General features: G+C 40.5%; 1 protein-coding gene across 1 annotated transcript; it reads right to left on the reverse strand.

Moving 5' to 3' along the window:
• Positions 1-6601: 6601 nt before the first annotated feature.
• On the reverse strand, positions 6602-7129 carry LOC127900718 (uncharacterized). The gene has a single exon (XM_052435922.1). The coding sequence runs from the start codon at positions 7127-7129 to the stop codon at positions 6602-6604; it is 528 nt and encodes a 175-aa protein (XP_052291882.1).
• Positions 7130-20619: the final 13490 nt, after the last annotated feature.

A 20619-nucleotide genomic window follows, 5' to 3' on the forward strand; every position in this document is an offset into this window, starting at 1 on the left:
CAATCTAATAGGATTGCAGAACGAAATAATCAAACTTTAAAGGAAATGATTAATGCAATGTTGATAAGTTCTGGGTTACCCCAGAATATGTAGGGAGAAGCTGTTTTGTCAGCTAATTATTTGTTAAATAAGATACCCCGAAAGCAAGAAGATAAAACCCCGTATGAGCTATGGAAAGGTAGAGCACCTTCATATAGATTCTTACGAGTGTGGGGGTGTCTTGCTAAAGCAGTGGTTCCTTTAAATAAAAAAGTGAAAATAGGACCAAAAACTGTTGACTGCATTTTCATTGGTTATGCACAAAACAGTAGTGCTTATCGATTTTTGGTGCATGAGTCTAAAGTTCCAGATGTCCACAAAAATACGATAATAGAATCAAGAAATGCATTGTTTTTCGAACATGTGTTTCCTTGCAATTCTAGAGTGGAATCGAGAGAATTGCGACAATTTCACGAAACAACAATTGAAAATGAAGAAAATGATGAAGCATCAGAAGAAGAAGAACAAGAAATTGAGGTCAGACGTAGCAAAAGAGCTAGAATAGAAAAGTCTTTTGGTCCAGACTTTCTGACGTATTTGCTAGAAAGTGAACCTTAAAGCTTCAAAGAGGCTGTAACTTCAGCTGAAGGCACTTTATGGAAAGAAGCCATTAACAGTGAAGTTGAATCCATTTTACAAAATCATACTTGGGAGCTAGTAGATCTTCCTCCAGGATGTAAACCTTTGGGGTATAAGTGGATTTTCAAAAGGAAAATGAAAGCCAATGGATCAATCGATAAGTACAAGGCTAGGCTTGTAATTAAAGGTTATAGGCAACGAGAAGGCCTTGATTACTTTGATACTTATTCTCCTGTTACGAGAATAAATTTCATTCGGATGATAATAGCAATTGCAGCTTTACGCAATCTCGAGATACATCAAATGGATGTAAAGACGGCTTTTCTAAATGGAGATTTAGATGAAGAAATCTACATTGAGCAACCTGAAGGTTTTATAGCTCCAGGACAAGAAAAGAAAGTTTGTAAATTGGTAAAGTCATTATATGGCTTGAAATAAGCACCAAAACAGTGGCATGAGAAATTTGATCATACGATGATCACAAGTAGCTTTAAGATCAACGAGTGTGACAAATGTGTTTATGTCAGAGAAATAGAAAATGGCTATGTCATTTTATATTTATATGTTGATGACATGCTCATTGTTGGGAGTGATGATGACATGATTAAATCTACCAAGAATATGTTGAAGTCTAAGTTTGACATGAAAGACATGGGTCTTACAGATGTCATTTTGGGAATTAAAATCTCAAGGGCTTCTAATGGACTTATTCTAAGTCAAACTCATTATGTAGATAAAATTCTTGGAAAATTTAATAAAGATGATAATACTATGTCTAAAACTCCATTAGATACTAGTATCCATCTATCGAAAAATAGAGGAGAGTGTATTTCTCAAGTAGAATATGCCAGAATAATAGGCAGTCTAATGTACTTAACAAGTTGTACCAGACCAGATCTAACCTATACAGTAAGCAAACTTAGTAGATATACGAGTAATCCAGGAACTGATCACTGGAAAGCTATCGTAAGAGTACTTAGGTATCTTCGATACATTCGTAATTATGGACTGCACTATACTAGGTATCCAGAAGTAATAAAAGGATTTAGTGATGCTAACTGGATATCAGATGTAAAAGATTCAAAATCTACTAGCGGCTATGTATTTACACTAGTAGGTGCAGCTGTATCATGGAGATCTTCTAAACAAACAGTAATTGCCAGATCTACAATGGAATCTGAATTCATTGCATTAGATAAATGTGGTGAAGAAGCATAATAGCTACGCAATTTTTTAGAAGGTATTCCAAAGTGGCCAAAGTTTGTGCCTACAATTTGTATACATTGCGATAGTCAATCAGCTATCGATAGGGCACAAAGCAATATGTATAATGGTAAGTCTAGACACATACGTCGTAGACATAATACCATTAGACAACTTATTTCTACTGGAGTTATTTCTATTGACTATGTGAGGTCAAAAGATAACATTGCGGATCCGCTAACCAAAGGGTTAAATAGAGAGCTAGTAGAAAAATCATCGAGGGGAATGAGATTAAAACCCATAGAATGATTAGTCAATAACGAAGGAAAACCCAACCTAGTTGACTGGAGATCCCAAGATTTAGGTTCAATAGGACAACCTATTTGTTAAAGACTAAAGTTGGATCACTGTGGGGGTCATTCTCTTGAGAGGATTACCTCATTGACCATTCCTATGATGAAACAATGATGCCCGCGGGGAATAAGGTTGAGCTAGGCTCTTAATGATTCTTATGCGTCGAAAAATTCGAGCAGAGTAATGCGAGTTACTCTTAATCAAGATATCACCTATGTGAGAGAGAAGTGGGGCCGCTTCAAAGGGAGCTATTATGGGTTCAGCTCTTAGAAACTCTTGCAGAACCAGGTAGATGTTCAAGGCCAAAACGAATATAACCATGAGAACTCAACAGTGTTAGGAGAAATACATATGTGTAGTATATGATCGTTTACACTAACGGTCGCACAGTTCAAAGACATTCCTGATGATATATCCCTTAGGATTTCAAGAAAAAAAATTCTCCCAGCCGGCCTCCCAGGGGATACGTTACTCTTTTTTTGGAAAGTTTTAAGTTTGGGATGAGGTGCCCCCTACAACCCTATTTTGCCCGAATGCTTAGTGGGTTAAACTTAGCTCCTGGTCAACTTAACCCCAACGGGTGGAGGGTACTTTCTGGTCTGTTTATATTGCGGAACAGATGCTGCCAGAGTGAGCCCACAGTTGATGAGGTAAAGCACCTGTACCAGTTAAAGAGTAGCCCCAAAGACGCCGGCTGGTATTACTTCATGTTGAGTACCAAGACCAGGAAACCCATAACTGAGCTTCCAACTGGTGGTGGTGGGAATTGGAAGAAAAAATTCTTTTTTGCTGGGGGTCCCTGGGGTCAAGTTGCACAGATTAATGGGAAGAACTATCATGTCCCATCCCATTTCGTGGTCCCAGGTTGCCTGCTCGCTTTAGAAGTCTTGTATCCCTAGTTGTTCTCATTTTTTGTTTAACTCTAACCCAATTTTTGTTCGAACTGCAGGTTCTTAGGGTGTCCACTACAAGCTTAAACTTGAACCACTCAAGCGGGCCGAGGTTGTGTTAGTCAATTCCTGCTTGAGCCAAGAGTTGCTATCTACTTACAACTTCTTCGAATCTCGCCTGGTGTCCACTGATCTTAAGATGGAGGATGCTGTGATCGGGGCTTTGAATCAGAAACGTCCTCGACCTCATGCTGCTAAGCGAGACTAGAATAAGGATGCTCCCTCTGCGAAACGGGTGAACATCGCGGAGCAGTTCCCCCCCTTGAGGACTCTACCACCTCCTCATACCAAAGTCGGCGAAATTAGTGGAACAGCCACTGATCCCACCTCTCCTCCTTTATCAACAGGTTCGAAACCTCATTTGCCCGACAATCGAGCAGAGCATCTGGTCCTCTATATTAGTGAGTTTTCTAGGCTCGTGAGCAAAAAAGACTTGGAAGACTTTGACGGCAGCACTTTGGGCGAGCTAGTGGAGGCTATGCAGTATAGTGCTTTTCATCTCGGCTGCATGGCCACTTCCTATAAGGCAAAGGTCGGCCGCTATGACTGAAAGATGAGAGAAGACGTTCAGTTGGCCAAAAACAAAGCCGATGCTGCTGAGAAGAAAGCCGGAGATCTCAACCTTAAGAATACGAAGTTGATAGAGCGGGAGTCTCTCGCGCAGGCAAAGGCCATCACTCTTGACGAGGAGCTTAATAAGGTCAAGGAGGACCTGCAGAAGCAAAAGGCTACTTACGAGGCTCAGCTCAAATCTCTTAAAGATTCCCACCAGGTTCAAGTTGAAAACCTAGAGAAGGAAGCTGACAACCAGTATGACCAGGGGCTTCGGCATTCTTATCGTTGCATCATGGCCGTCTTAGGGAAACAGCATCCTGATCTGAAGATTGACGAACTTGCCGCTGGTGTTGCTCAACATATGGATGAGGAGGCAGCCAAAGAAGATGTCGAAAAGTTGGGGCTAAATGCAACTGAGGAGGGAACCTCTCCTCCTCATGCAGTCCCTGATGATGTTGCCGAGGCAAGTACCCCCCAGGTGCAACTGGCGAGACCCCCCTGCTCCTGAGGTGGACCAGCCAGCGGAGATGGCTCAGCTTACTGACTCGCCGTCCTCTTGAATGTACTCTGTGTTGTAGGTTTCTTTTTTGGAACATTGTATGTTAAAACTAGCAGCTTTTCATAATCGTTGGCAGATTAATAAGAATGTTCTTATTTGCTTTCTTCGCTTCGAGCTCTTGGCAGATTATTTTATTTTTTATTTACTTACATTGTGGTTGAGCAGGTGCCAAAAAGATCGGCTTCCTGTACTGCCATCGAGCAGGCCTGGAAATTCATGGAGTTGTTCGCCTTACATTTGATGGTTTGCTCGCCTTTGCTTGGTCGAGCAGATCCCGGCATGCTTGGCTTCTGGTCTCGCCATAAATTAGGCTTTGAGACTTAGTGAGCCTTTGCATGCCTTAGAAATTTTTATAACATTTGAGGGTATGCTCGCCTTCGCTCGGTCGAGCAGATCCTGGCATGCTTGGCTTTTGGTCTCACCATAAAACAGACTTTGAGACTTAGTGAGTCTTTTCGTGCCTTAGAAATTTTCATAACATTTGAGGGTCTGCTCGCCTTCGCTCGGTCGAGCAGATCCTGGCATGCTTGGCTTCTGGTCTCGCTATAAAACAGGCTTTGATACTTGATGAGCCTTTGCATGCCTTAGAAATTTTTATAACATTTTAGGGTCTGCTTGCCTTCGCTCGGTCAAGCAAATCCTGGCATGCTTGGCTTCTAGTCTTGCCATAAAATAAGCTTTGAGACTTAGTGAGCCTTTGCGTGCCTTAGAAATTTTTATAACATTTGAGGGTCTGCTCGCCTTCGCTCGGTCGAGCAGATCCTAGCATGCTTGGCTTCTGGTCTTGCCATAAAATAGGCTTTGAGACTTGGTGAGCCTTTGCATACTTTAGAAATTTTCATAACATTTGAGGGTCTGCTCGCCTTCGCTCGGTCGAGTAGATCCTGGCATGCTTGGCTTTTGGTATCGCTATAAAATAAGCTTTGAGACTTGGTGAACCTTTACATGCCTTAGAAATTTTTATATATGACGACTGACTGAAATTCCTCCACCTTTCATTAATTATTGAACTTGGCTTACAAGAAATATATAAACATAAAGTGAATAATAATAACAACGAGTAGAAATAACTCTTAAACATGATTGAGTCTTACTGGAAATATTTTCTGAGGTGCGCTGCGTTCCAGGGGCATTTCACCTCGTGGCCATCTGCGCGAACGAGCTTATAGGCCCCAGGTCCAGCGACCTGCTTGACCCTATATGGCTCCTCCCAGTTTGGACCGAATACTCCTTGTGTCAGGTCTTTCGTGTTTTGATTCACCCTCCTAAGTACTTAATCACCGACCTTGAACAATCGTATACGCACCTTCTGGTTGTAATAACGAGCAACCCTCTGCTGGTAGACAACTGATCGCTTCGATGCTTGCTCCCTCTTCTCAGTCAGCAAATCCAGATTTAAGCACATCTGGTCGTTGTTTTCCTGTTCATCGAAGTGATCTGTCCGGTGCGTGGCCGGCCCTATCTCCACGGGAACAACAGCTTCATGTCTGAAGGCCAAAGCGAACAGAGTTTCACCGGTTGTTGTTTTGTGGGTTGTCCTGTATGCCTATAATACACCTGGTAGCTCATCAACCCATGCTCCATTCTTTGCTCCTAGCCTAGTTTTCAAAAGCCTCTTGATAACCTTGTTGGCTGCTTCTACTTGTCCGTTAGACTGAGGGTGAGCAGGCGAGCAAAACTTCAGCTCTATCCTTAGATTCTGGCAGAAGTCTCTGAAGTTATGATTATCAAACTGCCTGCCATTGTCTGCTATCAGGGCATATGGGATCCCATATCTACAGACCAGGTTTCTCCATACGAAGTCAGTCGTCTTTTTCTCTGTGATCCCGTTGAGGGCTTCTATCTCAACCCACTTCGTGAAGTAATCAATCGCTACTATTACATACGTTGTTGCCCCCGGTCCTTTGGGCAACGGTCCAATCAGATCAATTCCCCATTGAGCAAATGGCCATGGCGAGGCCATATAAGTGAGCTTCTCTGGTGGTTGGGTAGAGAAATTTGTAAAACTCTGGCAACTCATGCAACTCCTGGTTTTCTCCTATGCATCTTGGTGCATCGTCGGCCAGAAATATCCCTGCCTCAGAGCCTTGTGGACAAGGGACCTCGCACCATAATGGTTTCTGCAAACTCCCTCATGTACTTCTCTCAGTACGTAATCTGCATCGTCCTCATCCAAACATCGGACGACTGGTACAGTGTATCCCCGCCGATATAACACCCCATCAATCATGGTGTATCTCGACGCTTGAGCTTTGATCTTGCGAGCTCATAACTTATCTGGTGGTAATACCCCATCCCTGATGTACGAGGCTATCGGATCCATCCATGAGCACTTCTGTTCTACCCTCAGTACCTCCAGATTCTACTCAATGTTGGGTCTAGTCTTCACCTCCAAAGGGATTGACTTGGGTAGTTTCGGATCTACTACAGCAGCCATTATAGCCAAAATGTCTGCTCGATAATTCTCCTCTCTTGGGATTTGTATCACTTCTACTGACTCAAACTTCCCTATCATTTGTCTTACCTTCATTAAGTATTGTTCCATCTTCCCATCTCTCTGTTGAAATCTCTCACTGACGTGGTTGGCAACCAGTTGGGAATCAGTTCGGACTCTCACTTTATTTGTTTTCACTGCCTTAGCCAGTTCTAACCCCGCTATTAAAGCTTCGTATTCGGCCTGGTTATTTATGGCCGTGAACTCCAATTTTACAGTGTAAGAGATCTTCTCCCCTTCTGGGCCTTCCAACACAATCCCTGCTCCGGACCCCTGCTCCCCTGAAGATCCATTCACCGACATATGCCATACTCGATCCTCGTCGTTGACTACAGCCATATCCAGCTCGTCCAAACTTACTTCGGGCTCTGTAAATTCTGCCACGAAGTCTGCCATTGCTTGGGCCTTTATTACTGCTCAGGGTTTGTAGCTTATATCGAACTCACTCAGCTCTATAGCCCATTTCACTAGCCAACCAGAAGAATTCGGCTTGTTTAAAGTTTGCCGCAACGGTTGGTTTGTTATTACCAAGACAGGAAATGCCTGAAAGTATGGCCTCAGCTTTCGAGCAGCAACCACCAGAGCAAGTGCCCATTTCTCCAACGATGGGTATCTGGTCTCGGCATCGAGCAGGGCTTTGCTTGTGTAGTAGATCGGATACTGAACCCCTTCTTCATCTCTTACTAGAACCGAGCTCGTAGCATGATCTGATACTGCCATATACAAGAACAACACGTCCCCCTCTCGTGGCGTGGACAGCAAAGGTGCTCGCTGCAGATATTGTTTCAAACTCTGGAAGGCTTCTTCGCATTCGGGGGTCCATTCCGTTTTCTTTCCTCTCCTTATTACTTGGAAAAAGGTCTGGCACTTATCTGTCACCTTGGATATGAATCGCTCAGTGCTACTAACTTCCCAGCAAGGCTCTGTATCTCCTTCAGGCTACTAGGGGACCTCATATGCACGATTGCCTGAATTTTCTCAAGATTCGCCTCGATTCCCCAAGGAATTTTCCCGCTTCGACCCCAAAAGCACACTTCTCCGGGTTTAGCTTCATCTTATACTTCCTCAGAAGCCCAAATGTCGCTTCGAGGTGCTCGACATATTTGCTCGGGTTTTTCGATTTGGTTATCATGTCGTCTACGTACACCTCCATTGTTCTTCCAATCAGCGGCTTGAAGATTTTGTTCACCAACCTCTAGTATGTAGCACCCGCATTTTTTAGGCCAAATGGCATGACCCTTTCTTGGTTGAAGCATCTTCTTTTCTGTCTTATCGGCCGAGCATCTTTCCTTATTGCCAACCTATGGAAAGCCACCTCGGGGTCGATTCTCGGCATATCTTCATGGGTCCAAGCAAACACATATGTATAAGCCCGGAGGCAATGAACCAGCTCCTGCTTCTGTTCTTCCCGAATCACCCTCCTCCAATTTTATCGCTTCCAGCTCCTCAACCGGCTCCTGTCTGCCATCATTGACTTCCCCCCGAGTGTCAAACGACGTGATATGCATTGTTTCTCTCGCTGCTGTGGAGTAATAGCTTCGGGCTATTCTCTGGTCTCCTCGTACTACCCCCACTACATCTTGAGAGCCAAGTAATGATTGGAGAGCACTGCCTTGCTCATCCTTAGGAATGAACGGCCTAGAATCATCTGGTAAGGACCATCTTCATCGACAACCACAAAGTCCAGGATCATAGTCTTCTCTGTTGGGGAGCTTCCAATTGTGATGGGCAGCTCGACTATGCCTAGAGGGACTAGCTTTCCTCCACTAAATCCCTTCAAGGAGGTGTTGGTGTGCTCTAACTTCAGGTCTGCTATTCCCATTTTCTCCAGAGTTGACTTGAACAGGACATCGACCGAGCTTCCCGTATCTACCAGAATCCGATCGAACTTCTTGCTGGGAGCGATGGCTTTAATAACTAAGGCATCCTCATGTGGATATAGAATTCCCTTTTCGTCCTCATCTGTCCACATAATCGGGACTTGCCTGATTCTTGCTCGTTTGGCTGCTGGGGTGTTGAAGAACACTTTTTTGCTAGTCATGGCGTACCTAGCGTAGTTCTTCCTCGATCTGTTGGAGTCCCTGCCAACGTGGGGCCACCCTTGATTACCCTTACTATCGGCTGCTCGTGGCCATATTTCTATTACTCTGCTCTCCTTCCCCTGACGAACTCACCATCGAGATAGCCCCATCTACGAACTCGTTCAGGTAACGATTTCTCACTAAATTTTCAACCTGAGTTTTGAGATCCCTGCATTCGTTAGTGGTATGACCGTGGGTGCCATGGAATTTACAATACCGTCCCCTATCTCTCCTGCTGGGAAGCTTTGTTATTGGGGTTGGGGGGTATAGTAATCCCCGATCCTTGATTGCCTCATACACCTCGTCCAAGGTCACCTTCAAGAAAGTATACCGCCCATAACTCTGGCTCTGATCGATCATGTGCACCGCCCTTTCCCTGTGGTTGCCATTCTGAGCTGGGGGGGTATCGGTGCCTCTGGTTTGCTGGCTCTACCACCGTGTGGGTGTGGGTATGGCTGACCGTATGTCTGGTCATGCCTTCGCCAAGAATCCCTGGCTAGTGAGCGAGGAGGTTGCATCCTGCTCCGCTGATATCGGGGTGGCCTTTGATGAGGCTGGTAAGAAGTGACTTGGCCTCCTCCCCTACTTCCCGAGGTGTGGTGGTCCTTCCTCTTAATTGGGCCACTCCCTGGAACGGTTCTCTTTTCCTTCCTCCTCAACCCTTCCAGCTGGTCTGTTTTTATCTTGGCCACCTTTTCCTCTTCGATCTCTATGTCTCTCTTGGCCTGCTCGTAAGCAGCAGAATAAGACTGAATGGCTGGACTCCTCAGATTGTACCACAAGCGCCCTATCTTCACCCATTCTTTCAGTCCTTTCAACGTCTGGGGATTGTTGAAGGCTCCCAAATCGAGGACAGCGCGATGGAACCTTTTAATGAACTCCCGAAGTGTTTCCTCATCTCCTTGCTTCATGCTCGTCAGCTCCATCATATCATCTTCAGGCCCCATTGCCCCACGAAACTGCTCTACAAATTCTTGGCACATCTGCTCGAAGGATTTAATACTCCCTCGTGGAAGTTTTCGGTACCACTCACGTGCTCGTCCCTCTAGGGACAACGGGAACACCCTGCATCTTTGAGCATGAGATAATCCATGCACCCCAGTTATGTCGTTAAAGCGCTCTATGTGCGCCAACGGATCGGTTCGCCCCGAGTACCTGAGGTCTGGGAGGCAAAAATCCCTCGGAATGACCGCACTCATGATTTCTGTCGAGAGCGGAGATTCTTCGTCCAACATTATCCTCCAACCAGGTGCTCTGCTCCATCCTTGCATGTCATCTATTATCCGTGCTAATCTGCGCACTTCCTCTTCCAGCTGTACGGCACGACCAGGGTCACGTGCTTCAACCTGATCTCGTTCTTGTTCGACATCATGCATGTGTTGTCAGAGTTCTCTTTCCTCTGCATTTACCACTCAGTCATCATTATCGAAGGCCTACCTTCCCGGGGATTGATCTCCTCCTCCATGGCTTTCTCCTCGTAGAGATGAGTTACCCACCTCACCACCAAATCTCCTGGTGGTCCGACCTCTCACCATATTATCATTGTTCCTTCTGTCGATGTGCCCTGGTGTCATTCCACCACTTCTCACCCCATCTTCGTGAACTCCCCTTCGTTCACTTCTCATCTCGTGTAAGATGGTTGTCAAGGTCTTCATCTGTTTCTCCACTCATTCCATCCATTCATACATTGCTTTTTCCCTCGCCTCATTGGCTATTTCTCTCAACGTCACAGACTCGTTAAGCCTCAAGTCGCCTCCTTGTGCACTACCTCCGCCTTCATCCATTGTCACCTCCCTTCTTTGCCTCTTCTTCTTTCTATTAACAGAAGCTTTTTGCTCAACTCCCCACAGACGGCGTCAAAATGTTGATGCGAGATTCTGGTTTTCTACTCGTCCACGACCAGGATCTCTCCTCAAATAACTCGTCCACGACTAGGATTTCTCCTCATAAGACTTCCTCTCTGCAGACTCCTGCGTACACAGAAACAGGTCAGAGCACGCCGGGTGTTTTCCTGGCGTAAACCCTCCGACGCTCAAGTCAGAAACGTAGGTTTTGCCTTTCTGGGAAACACGGCCACTAATATTATGGCTTTTTATGATATCTCAATAGAAAGCTCTTTTCCTAAGTTCTAATCTCAAAAAGTCTAACCCCTTTACCTTCGTTGGTTACCTTTTTATAGCCTTCCTTTGAATCCGGCCTTTCCTACAATCCACGTCCATCACCCCCCTCAACTCTCGGAAGTGGGTGCTTCATTATCGTAGTTGTGGCTGAGTGGACGTCGTGCCTTGATTCTCGGGCAAGAGTGTACGTCTTGCCAACCGAGTCTACCCACTTCAACCTCTAGCAGGAATGGCCTTATGTTCCTAGTAGGAGGCCAGCACCCACTGTGGTCCTATGGAGGGTTCATTCGTGAACGAGCGGAATTATCCTGTTCGTGGACACCTGCTACCAGACTTCTGCAGAATATTCTTGTTCATAGAATCCTGCTACCAAACATATGCTCATCTGCTCCATTATAAGGAGGCTGGCTCATCGTTCAGGGATTGGCTGGTCTTGTCGAAATACATCCCCCAAATAGCACCCTTCTCTCATCCTAAACTACAAAAAAATTCCGTTAATTTTGCTATTTATTTTATTGAAATTTTTTCGACAAAAACTACTCATTCTGGTTTTCCTCGAATTCGTCAGAAAAGCTCCTCTAGTCCATTTTGTTTTTCCACCCATTACAAGTCGATTTAAAACTTTTGAGAGCAAACGCCATGACTTCACTTTCATGTTGTTTAATTGCATTTTCTATCACATCTGTTAATTGCCAAACTAATCCATCATTTATGATGTGCATTAATGCTAAACGAGCAGTGAATCATCAATTTGTTTCTGTAATTACCAAAAGGGATATCAAATCCAACGTGACAGATTAATTTTTCAACTAAATGGACTAGTATCGACAATAGGTTCGACGCCATTGAAATTTAAAGGAAGGCAACAAAGAAAGCAAATAATTTGGAGTCAAATTTCCATAGACCAATTCATTCCAATTTTAAACTTCAAAAGAATTTATCTCAAGTCTTTTTGTTAATCAACCGACTTCCAGCACGTAACATTGACCAATATTGCTGAGCATTAATTGGTCTAAATTTTTAATCGAGCAATAAGAAATAAACCAAAAGATGTCAGTATATGCATTAAAGAACAAAATCAAACCAGATTGTGTAGTGGTGGCGCGGTGGGGTGGTGTTGGTGTGCGGCGGTGGGGTGGCAGTGGAGCTAGTGTTGCGTGGTGGCGTCGCGCAGCCAAGGCAGATCGTGCCGTGGTGGAGCTGGTCGCGTCGAGGTGGAGTACTTCGTGGTGGAGCTGCTGTCGCGCCGTCGTCGCTTCGCGTTCGAGCTGCTGTCGCACAGAAGTGGTGGAGCTGCTGTCGTTGTCGTGTGTTGAAGCACACCAGTGGCTATGGGGAGTGGCAGTGTGGAGAATCTGGAGATGGCAGGGAGAACGCGAGAAAGAAATTGAATTTCTTTTTTTTTTTACTCTCAAAACAAAACTAAAACCGCATAAACCCGACTCTCACACGGGATTGGCTTTGAGGGTTTGACAGGATTACAAGTTCTTTTGATTACATTATAATACAACGAGGAGCCGTTAGCAAACATGATATCGTAATAGTTTAGTACTGCGAGGAGTGCTGATAGCCTGATACCATGTAATGTGAGTGGCCAAATTTATCTCTCAATTGCTTCTGTTAAAGTGTGTTTGGAAGAGCGGCAAATCTCTGAAATTAATTTCCCAGCTTAACGACCTCTGCTATAAAAGGCTTGTTATTGGCATAACTTCATGGATCACTTCGTAACTTTAGAAGCGATTGCAGTGATATTTCTTATTGTAAATTTTTCTATGTAAAGTTTTTGACATTCATGTAATCTTTAGATTGTTAAATCAATAAATCAATTGATTTGTCACTTGCATGGAAGTAGGCCACTTGGTGGCTGAATCATCAAAATCTGTGTGTGTTCATCTTCTTTTCTTGATCTATTTTGTTAATTCTTTGTTTGCAATTGGGGTTTCCATGTCGTTTTTTAGATCTTATGAGTGCAATCTTGGTCTAATGACGCCAATGTTTATCTTTTTTCAAGTAGGACAAGGCAGAGGCATAATAAACTTTACCCTATAAACATGCGTGAGACAGAAGTTATAAGGGAGAAAAGCAACAGGGAAGATGGAAGTAGAAAGAAAAGATCGAGCGGAAAATCAAACTGACATGCTGCTAAAGATTCAGCCAGCGTCCAACTTCAAATTGTGAGACTTTGGAGTCAAAAGAAATTAAAAAATAGTTAACTTGGCTGATGTGACAGTAAGTTTTAGGGAAGCTGTGAAGTTAGTTAAAACTTAATATAAAGAGCAACATTGTTCCATATGGCCAACATTTGTGAACTGATTCCTTTAAAAATATGTTAACACAGTAGACCAAAGGCAAAGAAGAATGACAATAGAGCTTTTAACAGGATTAAATGAACGTTCAAAATTAACTGAAACCAGTTCAACAACATAATTGTTGCATATCGGAATTGGCAAGCAATAAAATTATGTATTTGTACTCTAAAAAACAATCTCATGTTGACATACACACCAATTCAAAAGAAATATAAATCGATTAAGATAGTTTATCCACAAAAATGCCAAATGGCGGAGCAATTATTTGATGGTACGTACTGAAAGCAAGCATCTCAGCTTTATGAAGTAGCCCTCCTTGGATTTTTACTCAAATACTTTGGACAATAATCGACCAGAGGCAAACACGATGGGCCAAAAAAATACTTTAATCGGAGAATCAGCATGTTGGCGAGCAAAACCATAAGTAACTGCAGCAAAAATGCACTGACAGCTGAGAGCACATAATAGTCCAATAATATCCTTGAAGTTACCAAAAGGCCTGTTACGCGGATGATATAACCAGGTAATGTACTTATCCATCTCCACTCAACTTTTTTTTCTTTTGCCATGTGTAAATGATTTCTACAATGCATACAAAAAGGGCTGCAAATGACATTTACATACTCAAAAGCGCATACTGAGGTTTCCGCATAGAAGAAAGTTGGTCAAAAACAGCTGATGGAAGCTCCATCACAAAGTTGGTGATTACGAAGATCCACTCTAACTCAATCTACACCGAAAATACGAAATTAATTTTGAAGAAATTAAGAAAATTGAATTGAGTACCGGCTACAGTCCTTGCTCTTCCTACACAGCAGCACACTCCATGATAATTATGAGTGATGCATTTTATGTTTAATTGCCTCATTATTAATCTATTTTTTAATTATTTTTATGATATATATGTTCCTTTACAACTGAAAAATAATACACTAATATAAAAAGCACACTTAGATGTGGACAAGTAAATTGACAATATCGTCAAATGTTCTTATCTCATTATAAATTCCGTCTCCACATAAAAACTCATATGAACGTCCTCACTTAAGCATGATTTTTAATATTAAAAACTTTCTCAAAGATTATATACAAATCCAAGAGTAAAGTTATCGTACGTAAGATCTGATTTGCTGCACTCAAGACTCATAAAGGCTCACCTTAGTTAAACTTACATCTCTATAATGAACAAAGGACAATGTGCTCACATAACCGGCCCAAGAGAGTAATTATCAGAAAATTTCTCTGCTGACTAAAATTATGTAAATCACCATTTCCACATTGTTCCTTGGTCAGAAAGACAACAAAGAGATAAGTATAATGAAGCCACATTTTTCTTTAGCGTAAATAATTATTCTTCATTTGTATAGGGATTAGGGAACTTCAAACATATAAGAAGATAAATGCCAATGACTGAAATATTTTTCTCTGCAACCTAAATACATAATGATATAAGTACACTTACGGATCCAGTATCCAATAACTACGCCTCTGAAAATTAGGATTTCCCTCGCCATGTGCATAATAACAACTTACCGCTTCAGTGTTTCTAACCTTACAATGAAGATAAAATTAATGTCATACTTCAAACTGAAACAAACAGTAGACAGTACAACATTCTTGTCGGACCACCACTGAAGTGAAGTAAGAGAGAATGGCTTCAAAGAAAATATTTGTGCATGCTACCCAGGTCCTAAGGCTCTATTTGGCATTGTGGTGAGCCTGACAAATAATGTTGTGAAATAAAAATTTATTGTGTCAGTTTGGTAAACATACGACTTTAATAATTTTGAGCAACCTTGAGTCGTTCATGTGCGTCTCCATCAACGGTTGTTCCATCTTTCTTTTTACGCCATTTGTAACCATCCTTACGGAAAAATCGAAGGACTCTATTAAACAGAAACAAAGATCTGCCTGTTGAGAATGTATTAGAAACAATTAAAGTTGACAAAGGAGAGGTTTATGAATGAATTCAATTCTTAGTGCAAAGTTTACTTTGTTTTTAATTGTTATTTTTAACTCAGGCACCTGTTAAAACTCGAATTCAGGACCTGAGTCCTATGAAGATTACCTTGTTTTCATATAGAAAGCTTACTTACTAGGTGGCTTTTGAGGGGGCTACTGCGTAAAACCGAATTTCTCATGATTTTTTAATTCAAACAGCATCTTCTCTGGCTTCAGCCAACGTGATTGTGCTTCTTCGAATAAAACGTCAATCTCATATTCTGAAATCATTTCACACACAAAAAAGGCTCTATAAAACTGACTTTACACCAAACGACGTCGTTACCCCCCACAAATTTCATCCGATTGGCATGGTGAAGTATAAATTATACATTATCTACTTTTCAAAGGGTGATATTAAATAATTTCATTGAAGAGTAATGTGGGGCTGGGCAATGAATAAAGTAATGACAATGAAATGTAGAAACTTCTATGAGAAAAAGAATAATTCATGTACCAATGCAGGGACGATAGAAAAATAATTCTTTAATTTTTCTAAAATTCTGTTACCCAAACTTTACTTTTGAAGAGAAATTAAAATTAAATTTGGACAATTATTAAGAGATTTTGACCAGAAATTAAATTTGGAATCCCGAAGCAGATGAGCATGTATGGCTGTGCTATTCAGATTTTTATTAAACAAAATTATATTCATTAAGAAATTTTTTTTTACGATTCCATTTCGTCAACTATACCATGTAGTGAGTCCAACACAGAAGAAAATATATCACATTATGAAATAAAATATTGCCCTACCCTTACAAGAATATTTTTGCATATGAAACAGTCGCGTCCTAAAATGAGGGAGGATCAGAAAATGAATAGAGTATGTGGTGGGAAAATATATTAGATATTGCCGGTGTTGCCCTTGCTAGACAATAAAAAAAATTGTTATATAATTAGACACCCATTGAGCTGTCAAAATAGATAATCGCCCAATAAAAAAATTGTTGTATAATTTGAAATAAAATTCGAAAAAAATTAATTTCTTTTTAAACCCACCCAATAATTTCTCGGAAGCTGCCTTATATTAGCTGCAGAGGAATTTTGTTTGTCAGGTAATGCTGTGAGTTGAAACACATGGATGCTTTACTTCACTCTTCACTAGGAGTTTAATTTTGTGATTTGTCTACTTTTTAAAGTTAATTGAAGTGCGTGAGATGAGAAAATGGCAAGAAAAGCTGCAAAAGGAATTATTTAGGCACACTAAACGGCGGACAATATTGCCGCTGGCATGGACTTGGTGTCCAGAGAGCAGAACACAGTCGCGGGAAAATGAAATGGTGATTGAGGCTGAAGTGGGCTCAATGGGCTCAAATAACTTGAAGGGAGAAAAGGGCCGAAAAGAATCAACAAGGAATGAAGGGATGCTTGGGCCAGGAAAACTTATAAAGGCTACGGGAAAGAACGTAACTAGCATGTGTGTATTTTTGTGTGCTTGGATGCGCTTTAAGTGCTTCAACTCCAACCGGAATATGTTGTGATTGTTCCTTGCTGTAAGTTTGCTTCAATAGGTACAACTCTTTTAACAATATTTTCTTTTATAAATGTTTCAGTTCGGAATTTTAAAATGCGGGAAAGTGCAGTAAAGTTTTAAAACCGCATGGTTTTAAAAGCTTAAAATTGTAAGTCTTTAAAGCCGTGCGGTTTTAAAATTTTCCCAAACTTTCCTGTATTTTAAAATCTCTGACCAAAAAACTACTATATTTTCTTTTTATTACTTATATCTAAACTTTGGTTATTTGATAATCCTTGCCTAATATAATCATGTATAACACTATCCAATTATGGGTTGGAGGATTTTATGTCTCCAACTGATGCTTAATAAAAAATATGTATGATTGTACATGTGATACTTTGTAAGCCGATGTTCTAAGAACATATCTAATATGTGTATTTTTGTTGCACTTCAACACTAGTTATTTTATTATTTGACCATCGTCATTTAGGGTGTTATGAAATATACTGCTGTGAAATAAATATTGTAGTTTTTAAGTAAAATTAATGAGTGTGTAGTAAACATTAAACACTATTAAGACTTTATTTAATATTGAGATTTGAAAATTGTACTTTAAAAATTTGATCTTTGGTAAATATTAGTTGTAAACACTATTAAAACTTATAATATCTTCATTTTTTTCAAAATTATTATTTAAAAATTAAATTCATTATACACTATTATATTTTATTTCATAATAATATATTTTACCTCAATACGAAACGTCTAAAGTTGATAATATTTCTGTGAATGAAAGTTAAGATTATTATTTTTTATAATTTATATGCACTAATTTATTTATATTGATTAGTATTTCGCTACTAAAATTAATTAAAATATTGAAATAAAATCACAATCGCTGGCGAACTGCCACCAAGTAACCGCTCATGGCTGTTATATGTGATGCGGCATCTTAAATCGTTATTTGACGAAAATATCAACACCATTCAACAGATTGTGTAATTTAAGTGCAATGCTGCTAGCTGTGAATTTACAAATATTTAGTGATGTAAAAAAAACTATCAATTTTACATTTATTAATTTCCATATTAACTAACAATAGATTTCAGTTAGTAGCAAACTTTAGTCATTATTGAATTAATAAATTTCGGTTTTTGCAGTTAAAAGGTCATAGGGGCAGGGCAAATATTTCACCCACTGCTGTGGGCTAAAAAGCAGATGGGCTCCCAAGAACCCAATTGAAAAGTGTTATGACAGCCCAGCTGCCTCTCATCTATCCACAACAGGCCCGTAACTTAATTCCCGAGGTCTCGGCTGTGGGTAAGTGACCCTATGCCAGTGTTTCGCTTTCCTGCCATCTTTCATTTAACGAAACAATGTAGCAAATTGCAGTTGCTAATTTGTGCTCATTGTGGTACCTGATGGGAGGAATCAAAATGGAGAATTGGTTTTAATTATGTTGTCTAAAATTCAGTATGGCTAATTTAGCAGTAAGTTGAAAGGCCGCTGCGATTGTGAAGACATTGTTGCATTGGCGCAAACACTAGTGAAATAATTCATGTTTCTGAATACTATAACAATTTAGAACACAGGAAAACAGAGGCAAAGAAGAGTGATGACCGAATATAGATTTTAACAAATTATCTTAATGAATTAGCATTCTTGCAACCTTTACATAAACAGCTGGGCATCATGCAGATAATGTTTTCAAAATGCATTCAAGTAGTGCTATGATGAAATGATCGTACAAACTAAAAAACAGGACGAGGACAAAAATTTAGCACTGCTCTCATACCAACGAATCGATCTCTTAAGGTTTTGAAGGCGGGTTACGAAGAAGTGAAGGCTGGGTTTTGAAGGCGGGTTACGAAGAAGTGATTCAAGGTGATCAAGCTTCACTCTAACTTCCAAAAGCTTGAATCTAGCAATAATGTCATCACTGAGTCTTTGTTGTTGTTGTTCTTGACTCTGCCATCTATCTCTTCCACCAACTTTGCAGCCTCTTGAGTGTAGATCTTTATGTATATTGGTCAAATTATTCTAGTTTGTTTATCAAAATTTATTGCCCACTATTGCAGAAGAAAAAATAAATTTACAGTTTGTAACTTTGATTAAAATTCCCATGCTTATCAGTTAAAGTGAAGCATTTTTTTTTTTTTGTGGTATTTAAAGCGACTATGTTGTTTAATTAATTATTTTTCTTCCTCTTCCCGTGTTTTGTTTTAATTTGCTTCTTTGTATTACAATTCTCAGCAAGATACTTCTAAGGTTAATTAAAAACTCAGCAAAGTTAAATTTGAGTAGGCAGAAAAGATTAAGCAAAAGCACACAACTTAATAAACAAACTAATTTCGTTCAAAGCACCAAGTAATACAATCCAAAAAAAAGAAAAAGAAACACTACTGGATTCTTCATTCTTAAAAAAAACAAATACAGAGCTATTTTGTGAAATCACTTTGAAAGATTTGAATGACAGATGAAAGAGAAAGAGTTGTGAAATCACTTCAAAACGCTGCTGCGATTGTGTTGGGAGTAAGAGGCTGCTGTCGTGGAGCTTGTTGCAATGACTGGCAGCTTTGAGGCGAGAGAGGAAAAGTTGTAATAGGCAGAAAGAAAAGAGCCAGACGCATGAAGGTGATTGTTGGGCGTGTTTGTTGCGTGTGTGAGGTGTTCCGTTTGGACAAAACTCACCGTTTTGTGCAAAGTGTTGTACAAATATTTGTAAGAATATCATTTTCTACTCTATCAGTCTAGCTCACCAAGCTGATTAACCACTCAAATCCCCATCCTTACGTTGATAGGAAAGGATTTACCAATAGTATTTAAACTCTAATAAATACCAAACGTTCGAGACCTTGGAGTCTCTTTGGCATGCATTTCAATACTCGACACATACAAAAATGGGGGACAGAGAGCGATCAAGATAGAATAAATGGATTCCATGACATAAATTTCAGGGAGCGTGTAATGTTGGCATTTGATAAGTGCCATGTTTCTGGAAGAAATTGACATGTGTCATCCCATGGAAATTACCCAGATTCATATATATCCATATCCCTGCATAAAACTAAACGATCAAAGAAGCTTAATCACATTCACAGCTAAATACCTTTTGAGATGAAATTTTGGGGAGGAACAATAACGTTCTCCAGATCAACTATTGCACCCACCATTTTAATGCTTTACTTTTAGAGCCAATAAAATGGCCACAACCTCGTAAAGCTTACATGATACAGCCATATAGGTAAAATCCAAAATACACATTGAATAACGAAGAGTACTCACCTCATGTACTTTCAATTAAAGCTTACTCTTCCCTCATTAGATCAGCTGAAACTTCTGCTTAATCTTCATTTGATTTCCTAGAATCTTGGCTGTCGATAAAATAAATCCCACATATTTCCACCATCTGGCACCACTTGATCTGTTCACAAATTATTTTTGTACTCGGATTGAATTGAAAAAAGACCTTATTATTTCCATAATCATATTCACTGTCAACATCCAAATCAAAACTGCTGAAGGAATTGCTTCCCAAACTATGTGATCTGACTGGACATAACCATTGATGTCCCAAAAATGCCGAGAAGAGACATGCCGATGATCACTGTGTATTCATACAAAGTTGAACACCTAGGTAGCAATCAATGGAGTTATTAGAGGCACCAATTGAACTGTCAAAAAGGCAATAAAAAAAGATCGCCTCAAGCTCTAGCGTCATTCCAACTCAGATATATTATAAAAAGTTGCATCATTGGTATAGTAGAAAAATCTTCAATAAAGAAGTAAATATATGAAATAAAATAAATCCCTTCGGCTCCTTAATAAGAATTGATGGAGAGAGAAATAAGATTGCCGTCAACCTGACATAGATATGTAACTGATTCAACATGTCTTCCTTCGCTTTGTCAACTTG

This window comes from Citrus sinensis, chromosome 3, assembly GCF_022201045.2.
Source record: "Citrus sinensis cultivar Valencia sweet orange chromosome 3, DVS_A1.0, whole genome shotgun sequence".
NCBI classification, from domain to species: domain Eukaryota; kingdom Viridiplantae; phylum Streptophyta; class Magnoliopsida; order Sapindales; family Rutaceae; genus Citrus; species Citrus sinensis.